The following is a 13,278-nucleotide window of genomic DNA, read 5'->3' on the forward strand; positions in this document are numbered from 1 at the left end:
TCAAGGGCAGACATAGCTGCACCTAGTGATCTGAAAAGCATGTTTAGATGCGAAACACAGACAAAGCACTTTGACTAATAGAAAGCGTGAATTTGATAGTCATACGCTAAGTTTACTACTTAATGCTTAGGCGCACTTTATTAATTTTCTATTTTAAAAAAATATATATATTTGATTTTAGTTTATTAATTTTTTTTTCTTTTTTAAAGACTTTTATTTGACTTTAGTTTCAAATTTTTTAAATAATTTTATCTGTACAAAAGTAAAAACTGACTTTATCTGATAAAAAATTTATATAATATTTAAGTTATGGAAAAATCCCCTACTTCGAGCTTGGACTCGAGGGTTCTATAGTTCTCTCTTTTTCAAGAACGAGTCATTTTTCGGCCTTAATTTTTGACTATATTATGTAATTATGGTTTTAAGACTTATCGTATTATTGGAAATTTCAAAAGTATGTGTGAAGTTTTTATATATCTATTAATAAGATTTGTCTAGTTGAAAGTTAAAATTATGAAAAATAGTTTAGCTTACATTTCGAAAACTTGAAAATTGTATAATTGACTAATTATATCAATTATTAAATATAAAATTTATCAAGACCCTGTTTGATATAGATTAAAATCAAAACCGATAAAAGTGAAAAGATTGAACATGAATAATATGGTTCTTTAAAAGCAATATTTGCCCCTCTCGAATATGGTTAATTCTATTTCTGTTTTTAATTTGCTTCATTTGCAAGTAAAGAAATATCCCAGACCCTCGATCTTTCGATAGATATTTTTATTCCACTCACGCATAAAATGGCTCAAAAAAGGCAACGAAAAATATCTCCAATCTCTCTCTCTCTCTCTCTAGGGACTGAACTTTCTAGAGAAAACCAATTCCGAGCACAACAATGTCCGCCGCCGCCACAGTCAAAACACTCGAGACCCCAGTAATGGACTCCTCATATTCCACTCTTTTGCAAAACATAACGGACGAGGGTGGCTACGCCTTCGCTTCCATGGCTACTCTGGCAGCCGGAGGTGATACTCGCGCGGCGGAGGTCGCCAAGGAGATGGCGTGGGAGCAGCTTCATTCCGGTCCATGGCACTCTGTGGGCCCCATCTGGCGTGACGCCTATGCTATGGCATGCCTCCACGTGGCCAGAAACCATTTCTCCTCCGGTGAATTTAAGCTTTCTCTCAAAGCACTCGATATGGGGCTCATCATGGGTGGATTGACATTACGAGATGATTTGAATTCATGTATTAAGAAAGTTAGCAATGCTCTTAGAGAAGAAGACTTTAATTCCAGCACTTACAATAATAACAGTTCTGAACAAGGGCAGGAGAAGAGTGAGCTATTTGGAGATCAAGAAATTGTTTCCAGCCAACACTTAAACTTGCCGGAGGTGAGGTCCGTCTCTCTCTCTCTCTCTCTATAAATTTAATTTTGTTCTTAACTTAGAGATGATGAGAGTACAACCGATAAAGCATGGAGTCCAAGGCTCTGGACGGAATTAATGATGAGAAATCCATACGTTCATTTTTATTTTATTTTTTAATTTTTTAATGTTTTGCATTCGAGGAATAGAAATGATACTATTTATATATCTCTTTTCTTGATCTTATATATTGAAATTACAACTAATAACGCATGATGTACAAGGCTTTGAGGAAATTAATCATAATGGATGCTTATTTTCTCGTTATTACACAGTTTATTGGTATACACGTGTGCTTGATTTGGTGATGGCCCTTTTTTAATTTCTTCTTTTCGTTTGTTTAGAAAATGAATGAACCAGATCATGGGTCAAGTGGTAAAGCTTGCATTATAAATCTTTTTGTTTATGTTTGCTTTAATGTATGAATATGGAAATTAATATGGAGAATACTAACGGGTTCACTCTGTATCTGTTTAGAATTTAATCAAACGACTTTAGTATCTGTACAGATTTAATCAAACAGCTACTCTGAGTTAGGTATTTCCCTCGATTTTTTGATAAACAGTAGGCTTCAATTTAGAGAAGTTCGATGCTTATTCAATATTTGTAGATAGGCCTTGATGCCTACTTAGAAGTTTATCAGAGCTAAGGGCACACTGAATAGTTGTTGCTACGCCACGTTTTTGCAAAGTAGCATTCTTTAGCTTCTTGTTAAAACCACCTTCCTTCCTTCTTTTCCTTTAGAAATATACTGTTCATAGTGCATTATATTTTTATTATCACAAGTGCTGGGATGTCTGCTATTTTATAAATATTATATGTTCCAAGTGGACTGATAATTGATTACTTTCTTTCAATTTTGATTTGAATTTGCAGGTGCTGCAATTATTACCTTCGAGGTCATTATCTTGTAAGAAAGTTGAGAGAAAGTCCGGTATATCATTGGAAGGATTCTTGCGAGACCATTTCCTCTGTGGTACTCCAGTGATAATTAGTGATTGTATGGTGCATTGGCCTGCTAAGAATAAGTGGAATGATATGAACTATCTTAAAAGGATTGCAGGTTTTCGCACAGTTCCAGTTGAGGTGATTGATCTTCAATAGTTGGTCACTTTTTGAATTTCCTTTCATCTTGCATGGAAACTTGAATGGAATTCGCCTGTGTCCAAATTTGATGTTTTGAGAGTCCATTTTATGAACTTTTACTTGATTTCTTAACAAGTTTAATTATCATGCAGTACTGAATATGGTGCTAAATTCTCTAACAAAAAAGGAACTAATATCTGAGGATTGCCATGAAAGCAATCCTCTATAACTTCATCTCCCACCAATTACTTTCCTCTATTGTAATGATGAAACATAACATTCATACATATTTTTCAGGTTGGCAAAAACTATCTATGCTCTGATTGGAAGCAGGAATTGATTACTTTTTCTGAGTTTCTTGAGAGGATTTCTTCCAGTGAATGCTCTTCTGAAAATACTACATATTTAGCTCAGCACCAATTATTTGATCAGGCATGCACTTATCCATTGAAATCAGAAGCTACTTTTGGAATCCTAACATTGACATTTGGACATGTAATAGCTTTTCTATTTTGACTGTTTATTAATTGGCAGATACTAGAACTAAGGCAGGATATTCTCATACCTGACTACTGTTTTGCTGGGGATGGCGAGATAAGGTCTATTAACGCTTGGTTTGGTCCAGCTGGGACGGTTACACCATTGCATAATGATCCGCACCACAATATACTTTCTCAGGTATGGAAGATGTAATTCTTAATGCTGCAAAGATTACTGGAAAAGAAGATGATGATGAATATAGGACTCTGCTTGGATATAACCAAGGCTGTTCCTTTATCAGGTCATCCTCATCTTTTGTCGCTTAAACCTTACTGCCTTTCCAGGTCAAGTAATTCTTTATGAAGTCACCTGTTCATCTCCAAAATGCGGAAACTTTTTTCATCATAGGGTTTTGTGAAGCTGCAGCTCACTGTTCTCAGGATCTTCATTCAAGGGGGAAACTGGGTTGCCAATTAATTTATGTGTTTGAAAAAGCCCCAAAACTGATTAAAAATATAATAAGCTAACTTCTTCCTTACCTGAGTTTGCTTAAGTGTAGACTTGCTTAACTCCATTGTTGCGCAATTAATTGGTTTTTGTATTTGGCTTGAATATCCACTTACTGTGTTTAAAAAACGAATTGAAAAATACTCATTAAGCTTGAAAGGGAACGTCATATTGTTATTTCTTTCTCTAACCACATTATGTTTATAATGTCCAAGGATGCTTGCAATATAAAGTTTTCAGTTATATCTTGGAATTTTGAGAGAATAATTGGTTCCTATGGCTCCTATATCTTGTCTTCTTCAGGTCATGTTTGGAAATTGTTTACAAACGGTTTAAATTATAAATATATAAAAATGAGTGGTGAATAAGTGGGTAGTGTTTGAAAGTCTTGAAATGTGCAAATAAAAAGTGACTTGGGTGTTTATAAAATATAATATAAACATGAGCCAAACGTAAGCTTAATCACCTTGGTGGTGTTGAATACAATGGGTTTTTAAAAGGGCCTTGAGAAGTATATAGAGCCAAATGTTAGATTACCCACTTGTGTTTTGATGGGCCCAGATTGCTCTCCATTGCTTGGTCTTTTAGACTGGTAATTTCTTGGTGAGTAAATGGGTGAGTGGAGGCAGTGAATGAAATTGATTTACAAGTATAAAATTATGCCTCAGTCACACTCTTGAAGTTAAAATAAATGAATAAATAACAACTAAATGCTCATTCTGATAATTGGCATGATTATGTTAAATGTTCCAAGTGGCAGGAAGCTGTTATTGATTTGGCAATGGCAGAAGTCCAGCAATATTAAAAGGGAACTTAACCTGTCAACAAGAATGACAACCCCCTGAAAATCTCCCATTATCGGCTGTGACGTGATAAATCTTTTAGTGAATGTTTGTCCATTTAGCAAGTATAATAATGCCTTTTAACTTGAATTCTTTGAAACAGTAACATATTTTACATAGTCTATTATGCTCGTGTTTATCAATATTTGGGGCAAAGGATGGTGTATTTTTTTAGGATGAGGGAGGAGCAGGAAAGGTTGCTGAGGATTTGTTTGGAGATTTGGGTGGAGTAGAGGTGGTTCGTTCATGTGCCTTGAGGAGGGGGGAAGGGGTGTTGTTGATTGAGAGTAGTACGAGGGATAATATGCATGGTTATGTTGTTTTTAAAGAATATAATGATAAATCATACATACCATGATTTTGACATGCCCATTAATTATGAGACAGGATGGGGAAGTTAACTACAGTCACGCTGCTTAGTGCGTGTCAATTTCTTTTTGTGTTACTCAATATGTTTGTAATAGCAGGTTTACGTTTTTATCTTCAGGTGGTTGGCAAAAAGTATATTAGACTTTACTCTGCTTCATTGTCAGATGACCTTTACCCGCACACAGAATCCATGCTTGGCAATTCCAGCCAGGTACCTATGCTTCTATCTTCCATTAGTTATGTACCAAAACGATGTCTGAAACTGCAGTGAATGACATTGATGCTTGTTTTTGTTTAGTCTTATATTGCTTTATGTTTGCTTAGTAACTGTTCCTATTTTTGTCTATACTCTGTTTGACAATCTACTTTTGATGTATTTCCACCTTTTTGGTTCATTAATGTAGAGCTCTAGGAATATATTTTATCCGGTCTTGTAAATATGTATTTTATGATGGAGAAAGTTCTTCTGAATCTGTATTGAGTGCAATTAGAGATGTAGTTGTAGGCGAAATAACTTGTGCATTAGCTTTTAGAGTCTCGGTTAAGGTAAAATTGTTTGCAATATTTGTTGGTGCATGTCACGCAGCAACAACAATTCAAGCCTTATTTCCAACAGATTTTGTGTTACTATTGGTGTATGTCATGTAGAAAGAAAGGGACTAAAGCTAGAAGTTTTGTGCATGATAGTAACAATGTCTTGAGGAGTTTATCATCTAGTTTTTCCGCAAAATATTTAATATCTTTTTCTTATGTATGAAATAGAATCCCCCTCAGTGAAGTCATGCATAATCCCATTCATTGGAGATGTATATCCCATATCTTATCAGTAAATACATAGGCACGGGTTAGAGTAACTAATTGAGCTTCAATCATTTGTTGCTGTTTTAGTCAGTTTCTCGATATATTTTCTTCTTATTTGCCCATTGCCATTTTCATTTGTCTTAAAGAGCTAAAAATTTGTTTGAAGGTTGACCTAGATAATATAGACGAGAAAGAATTTCCTAAAGTGTTGGATCTGGATTTTGTCGACTGCATATTAGAGGAAGGCGAAATGCTTTACATCCCTCCCAAATGGTGGCACTATGTGCGGTCTCTGACTATGAGCTTTTCAGTTAGCTTTTGGTGGAGCGAAGCTGGTAATTCGCGAGGGCCCTGACAAACACTCACATATTGATTCATCCTTTTCTTTCTTTTTCTGGTACTCTTCAGCTTAAATTGACAAACATTTAGCCTACATCTTCATCCAAAGGAGCCATTTTGTAGTTTACCATGATTTTATCTGACCGTATAGCTGGATTTAGTGATTGTCCTCTCGTAAGCTGCTAGCATTTTTGAATGAAACCTGTGTGTGCACACTTGCCTGCCGAAATAGATAATTTATTTCATAGTTAATGAATTTATTTTACAAATAATTGTTCTACCAATCAGTAGTAACACGACACATTAATTAATTGATTATAAGTTCATTATAGGCCTTGAAAGTAAAAGGATTCACCAATTAATTGATGTGTCGTGTCAATGTTGGTTAGAAAGACATTTCTCTCACGTAACAATCAAAAACATGTGATTCACTTAATCGTTTGTTAGATGATGTCTAGAAATTGCACAGAGAATTTGAATATAAATTCCAAATAATGGGTTCTGGCATTGTCTCTCGAGCTGGCTCGATGTTCTTTTCTTAAGAAGAAAAGGATCAGAGCCTTTCAACATTAGAATGGAAAACATTGGACTATTTGTCCTTGATCTTGTATTCCAATAAAATTGGTCTGTAACCTTTAAGGGGTACTTTTAAAATTGATCTAGTTAAATGTTCTTATTTTTACTTTGACTTTTAAAAACTTGAAAATTATCACATTAACCTCTTGAATATTAAAAGACAGAGATGCTCTTAAATATATTATATAATTACAAAATATTGGATAGTTTAAAAGATATTATTACACTTTTAGTTAATAATTGAAAATCAAACACTTCCCTACTTATAAAACTGCAGAACGAGCTTCGAACACAGAAAAACTCTCATTTTTCATCTGCTTGAACATCAAAATATCAAAAAACTTTCAAACGTCGATATAGAATTTTTTCAGATCAATTACTTCAAATCGGTAAGTTTATTTACATATGCTTAATTTCAATTTCAGTAAAATAGTGTACGTTTGAATAGTTAAATAACACAGTAGTTAATAGAATTTTTTTTAATAAATCTATAATTATTTTTCTTTAGAACCATAGAAAAATAAAGTCGTACGTAAAATAAATAGTTCGGTAATCAACTGTGGGTTGTTAACGAAGACTGTTAGATAGCCGACTGTCATAAAACTGTCTAACAATCGACCGACGCTTGTTAGACAGTCGGCTGTTTAAGTCGACCGTCGGCTTTAAACAGTCGATTGTCGGCTATAAAACAGTCCACAGTAGGCTATTTTGTCCGACTCTTTAACGAATTTTTCTGTCTGTTTTAAACAGTCGACTGTCGGTTGTAAAATAGTTCACAGTCGACTGTTTTTCTCAACTATTTTATGAATTTTTTTTATTATTAATTTTTGTTTTGACAATTGTCTTATAATTTTAATTACAAATTGATTAAATAAATAAATATATGAATTTTTGTTGTTATAATTGATTTAAAATTTCTATATCGTCATGCAGATATGATAATCCCGGTCTGTTATTTCGGTGATTTTGAACTGAATGAAAATAATAGATGAGAATGAAGATGGACGAGTGATGTATGTGGTTGTATTGCAATTTCTGTAACTGAGAGTACATCATATGCAGAAGTGTACCAGGATTTGCAAAATAAACTGAATGTCGATTTTTCTCAGTACGATATACAACTGAGATATTTATTCAATGGTTATGGGGATTCGTCTATTCCGATGCCATCTATATTTGTTACTAATGATGCTGAATTGAATTATCTATTAGAATTGAATAAAATGCATATGACTCCGACTGTTCTTGGCGTGACTTTAGTTAAAAAGGATGTTGTCGAAGGTGAACGCGAAGATTTAAATGGAGCGGATAATAATGATCGAGATTTTTGGGAGACGGTAGAGATAGTTCCTGCAGATGATGTGGTTATTTACGAGACAATTGCTACTAATCGTGAAGTCATTATTACGCACATAATTCTGTCGATAGTTGAGAACAATGAAAATATAAATGATTTTACAAATGAAAATTTAATTGCTTTATCCCAACAGAGACCTGAACGGGGTGAGAGCTCAGAGGATGGAACAAGTGGACCGTTCTCCAATTCTTCGCGTGTGATCCCGATGATGAGGATTTGTATGTCGTGCAACTATTTGAAATTAAGAAAGATTTGCAGGAAGCTGTATACCGGATGGCATTAAAATATAATTTTGAGTTCAAGGTAAAGAAATCAACCAAGTCATTGTTGACAGTTGCCTGCGTTGACAACAATTGCAATTGGCGCTTGAGAGCAACTAAGATGGATACGAATGAATGCTTTGTAGTTCGCAAATATGCACAAGAACATACTTGCGAAGTGAGAATTGGTCGAAATGATACAGGCAAGCTCGAGCATGCTTTATTGGTCGACAGATAATGCACAAGTATCAAGATTCAGGACAATCTACTGACCTTTGGACATCATTAATGACGTCCGTCAAGAGTATGAAGTGATCATGAGCTACCAGAAGACCTGGAAGGCCAAAAAATGTGCGTTTGAGGATTTAATGGGATTAGCCGAGGAGAGTTATGCTAAATTGGGCAGATATTGCCATAACATGGTGAGAACTAATCCTGGCTCGGCATTTTTTATTGAGACAGGGAGCAGTGATTGTTTTAAGTATTTCTTCATGGCTCTCGAAAAATGTATTCGGGGTTTTCGAAATGCAATGCGACCTGTAATTCTAGCCGATGGTACAACTCTGAAAGCTAGATATCAAGGCAAGTTGATTATTGCTACATGTCAAGACGCCAACATCCAAATTTACCCTCTTGCATTTGGCATAGTCGACAACGAGAATGATCTGTCAATGCGTTGGTTCTTTTCTAAACTGAGGGAAGTGATCGGGGAAGTCGAAGATCTTGTCTTTGTAACTGATCGGGGACAGTCTATAATAAATAGTATCGCTGAAGTTTTTTTCGAGGCACATCACGGATATTGCATGTACCATATACAAGGCAATTTGAAGGCTAGGTATCGGGGTAAAGGCATCGTTTCATTGTTCAGGAGAGCAACCAAAGCTTACAGTGTTGGGGAGTGTAATTAGTTCATGGTCGAGATAGGAAGTAAATCATTAGCAGCGTGGGAGAATATAAGACATTGGGCGTGGTCATACTTTTCAGGACGTCGATACAATATGATGACGTCGAATAACGCGGAGTCTCTCAATGCATTGTTTAAGAAGGATCGAGAGTTACCAATTCTCGCAATGATTGAGAACATTCATAACAAGCTGCAACAGTGGTTTCATGACCGACGTGCGGCATCACAGAGTTGCACTAGTGTGCTGGCCCCAGCTCAAGAGGAGAAACTCTTCAAGGCTGCAGATGTTACGAGAAAGTTGAATGTGGAAGCACTTAATGAGTTTCACTTCTCTATGCAATGTGCACGTAATACGGCATACATGGTTGATTTGACTGATAACACATGCACTTGTATGAGATTTCAGTTGGAGAGTTTACCATGTGAGCATGCAGTCGTAGTGGCCATGTATTGAGGTTTTGCAGCGAGAACATTATGCTCTTTGTACTACACAGCATATGCAGAGACTATATTTCCTCTATCGAATGAAATCGAGTGGGAAGTTCCTGACCATATTCTCCCGTTCAATAGTTTGTTGCCATCAGCAGTTGAATCGCGTGGTCCTAGACGTCCAAGTACATCTAGAATACCATCTATCGGAGAGTTTTCTCGACCGCGTAGGTGCGGCAGGTGCAGAGCCATAGGGCATACTCGTCAATTTTGTACTAGTCAAATTCTCCTAAATGATAATTAGACTGACGTGTTCAATGTATAATATTTCCGATTACTTTTACACTGTTCAATGTTTATTCAAGATCACAAATAATTACGAAAAACAGTTACAAATAATTAATTACAAAAAAGTTTTACAAAAATTAATTGCAAAAAAATATTTACAAATATTAATTACAAAAAAGTTTTACAAAGATTAATTACAAAAAAATATTTACAAATAATCTATGGATCACAATTAAATTCGAATAAGTCGCATGCTAACTTATTCCGTCAATTCTGTATCCATGATTGGTTGATTCCATCAACCTTATATGCTATACTTAAAAATTCTATGTACTTGATTGTGAAAATGTCACAGTCGTCCCTACAAATGAACAATATTGTGTTAGTTTGATTCCAATTTAATTTTAAAAAAAGATTACAAACACTTACGATATAAACTGCCTACCCGTCGTCTTATCCTGTATGATGGCTAGTTTGTCGTGCACAGTCAAGCTCGCCTGTCTAGCCATCATAGGAACGATCACAGTCACCGGCTCTATGTTTTGCTCGAGCTGCCCCTGTGTCAGACATGAATGATCGTTATCATATACATATATCGTCGACTCAGGGAATTCGATTTTCAGTGCAATGCAGTGATGATTGACGATCACTGGAATGCGCATATGCGTATAGCCCTCCCACGGCTTTCTCCCAACAGTCGGTGACAACCCGATGACCCACTCGAGCATATATGCGGCCAGCACGTAATCGTTACCCATAAGCTGGAGAGACTGATACTCAATGGTAACGATGCGGAAGAACTCGGTGTTCAGTATTATTCGGCCAGGATTGTAGAATGATTGTGGATATCTCTCAACTCGATCGCGCAACAAGTCTATGGCCATGTCGATGTGCTACATAAACGAAAAAGAAATAAATAATTATTTCATTTAACAACTTAAACGTAATGTGTACAAACAGTAACAATAACACTTTACTTACATCGTCGGCGAACCAAGCCCTCTAAGTGGTGATATCATGGAACCACTTGTATGCGTCCGATATCGTTCTTCCGGCTATCATACGGGTGGTGCTGAAAAAAAAATGTTAAAAAAAACTTATACGAGTACTGGTACTTTACTAAATTATAAAATACTTACCCAGACAACATTGCTCGCCACTGAGCCTCGAATGCTTTCCATTTGGCATGGTCGACCTCCTGGTACATATTGGGGTATATCTCGTCGACTAATCTCCTCCTCTTCGTCTCAGTGGTGAAGGGATAGACGACGTACTGTGACGGCACTCTCGGCCTCTTGGCGACCACCATCTCCGGCACGTCAACAGAACGCTTGTTTGCCTCAGTTACCTCCTCCACCCTGGCTATCGTCACCTCCTCCACCTCGGGGCTCGCCACCTCCTCCATCTCGGGGCTTGCCCCCTTCTCCGCCCTAGCTACCGTCACCTCCTTCACCTCGGGGCTCACCACCTCCTCCATCTCGAGGTTTGCCCACTTCTCCGCCCCGGCTACCGTCACCTCCTCCACCCCCGCTATCGCCACCTCTTCCACCTCGGGGCTCGCCACCTCCTCAGTTCCAGGGATCGCCACCTTCTCTACCATCCCTCCCATCCCCTCCCGCTCCACGGATAATAGAAAAGATTCCAATGCATCATTGGACCACAACTGCCGGTGACCCTCATCTCTATCACCCTCTCGATCACCCCCATCTCTATCACCCCCAATCACCACCTCCGTCAACCCATCGCCTGTCGGTTATATTACCTCAAAGTGCTTCGATCTCATCCTGAAGCACTCTAACATCAGCGGACAATTCTTGGACCCTTCTTACCAGATCGTCGACCCTATCTGTCATCTCTCGACACGACCCATTAACCTGCTCCGCTATAAATCCACTCAAACGGGCATACAGATCATCAAAACTCTAACTATGTACGAGAGATCCACGGGGGAGGTCCCTGGACAGGGTCGCCGGAGGTGATGTCCTCTGACGCGGAGGTAATGCCCTCCGCGGCGAAGGTGATGCCCGTGGGGGCAGAGGTGATGCCCTCTGCAGCGGAGGCAATGTCCTCTGGGACAGAGGCGATGCCATTGGGGGCGGAGGTTGTAGATCAACTGGACCACGCTCCTACACAAACAACAATATTACGAATTATTAACTTGATCCGTAATTACTAACTCTTACAAAATGGTAACTAATAAATTATATTCAATTCACTCATCCAATCTCGATCGTCCATTGAATCGGACATCTGGTCGTCTTGGGTGCGCGGAAGGCCGAATTCACGCACACAACCCTGAGCCTCCTCCTCCATCGACGTCGTCAACTCAGATATAAGTTCAAGCTGACATATTGACATTTGAATTAGTTAATGATCATGTAATCAAATTTTAAATTTCGTACAATATAAACCACAAATACATAATACTCATCTGAGGGTCATCGAGGAGAGCCAATAACTCTCTCCCAGTGGGACATCCCTCCGCTCGAGATGCTCTCCAATGGTGCATCCGAGGGCAACATATCTCCCCTCACCTCGCAAAGCGAGTATCCAATAGAGGGACGGTCTCGTACACCCAAATCTGTAACACATACAATTATTATATACAAATTCAATAGGAAAAATAATTTAACATTGATTATGTTAATCATGTACCTGCATCGCCAGGGGAAATCTATAAGTGTCGTACTTGCGCATGACCCCCTTGGGCTTCGAGTGCGATCGGGTGAAAACGTGTACGGTATCCTCAAAGTATCTCCGGCCCCACGGATAGTCGTTAAAACGATCAATATCATCAACAATCTCCAGATAGAAGGGGTCGATCGCAGTCTTCTTGTGGTGACACCGTAACACACTCTCAACGATGTAGACCATACCTAACTTCAATCTGTCTAACATCTGGTCACACCTCTTAATTGCATCGATCAGTTGTGGTAGAAGCACACTCCCCTGTCCCTGAAAGTAAGTGTCATGCAGTCTATTTCTTCTCTGAGTCCTGTCACCAGTTGCGTCATCGCCCGTAATCTTTAATCCCGTGATCAGGGAAAACTCGAATATCGAAAAACTGGCAACTTTGCCCCCGATTGTGAAGTAGAGGGCATCGCCGTCAATTGAACTCAGCAATCAATATAGAAGTGCATCAATAATCTGACCCGATTACTACAGATCTCTCAACGAGTATAAGGGCCACAGGAAGGACTGAAGCATATCAGCATACTGATCATCAAGCAGCTCTAACACCACAGTGAAACTGTCAAAGCTACTATTCCACGTAACTTTGCTGGGCATCTGTCTCAACTTTGCGTCGATATGATAATCCATCCCTGTAAAAATTCAAAGTGTTAGAACATTGTACAAGAGATAATAGAATAAGTATAATAACAGAAAATTAAGCGAACGAAATTGTAACTACAATACGCAACACGCAGATTCATAGTAATTAAAATAATTAATACTGTGAAATGTTTTACCCTATTCTCAATAATGTCAACTTTTTTCCTTAATATCAAAATAAGATAATAAGTAATAAAATTAACATTAAAATTTAAAGAATTATTCAAAATTGCAATTACAAAAATTAATGAAATTCGATGAACGAAAAGAATATTATT

General features: G+C 37.6%; 2 protein-coding genes across 2 annotated transcripts; one reads left to right on the forward strand and one right to left on the reverse strand.

The window, feature by feature from the left end:
- The first annotated feature begins 809 nt into the window (after positions 1-809).
- On the forward strand, positions 810-6,105 carry LOC111380176 (lysine-specific demethylase JMJ30). The gene is made up of 6 exons (XM_023003664.1): positions 810-1,396; positions 2,306-2,515; positions 2,813-2,947; positions 3,050-3,193; positions 4,832-4,924; positions 5,681-6,105. The coding sequence occupies exons 1-6, from the start codon at positions 899-901 to the stop codon at positions 5,867-5,869; spliced, it is 1,269 nt and encodes a 422-aa protein (XP_022859432.1). The 5' UTR covers positions 810-898; the 3' UTR covers positions 5,870-6,105.
- A 6,092-nt stretch (positions 6,106-12,197) lies between these two features.
- LOC111380180 lies at positions 12,198-12,988 on the reverse strand. The gene is made up of 3 exons (XM_023003672.1): positions 12,831-12,988; positions 12,323-12,782; positions 12,198-12,248 (listed from the first exon to the last, which is right to left on the reverse strand). The coding sequence occupies exons 1-3, from the start codon at positions 12,986-12,988 to the stop codon at positions 12,198-12,200; spliced, it is 669 nt and encodes a 222-aa protein (XP_022859440.1).
- Between the last annotated feature and the right edge of the window lie 290 nt (positions 12,989-13,278).

The sequence above is a fragment of the Olea europaea genome, unplaced genomic scaffold (genome assembly GCF_002742605.1).
Source record: "Olea europaea var. sylvestris unplaced genomic scaffold, O_europaea_v1 scaffold2103, whole genome shotgun sequence".
Lineage (NCBI taxonomy): Eukaryota > Viridiplantae > Streptophyta > Magnoliopsida > Lamiales > Oleaceae > Olea > Olea europaea.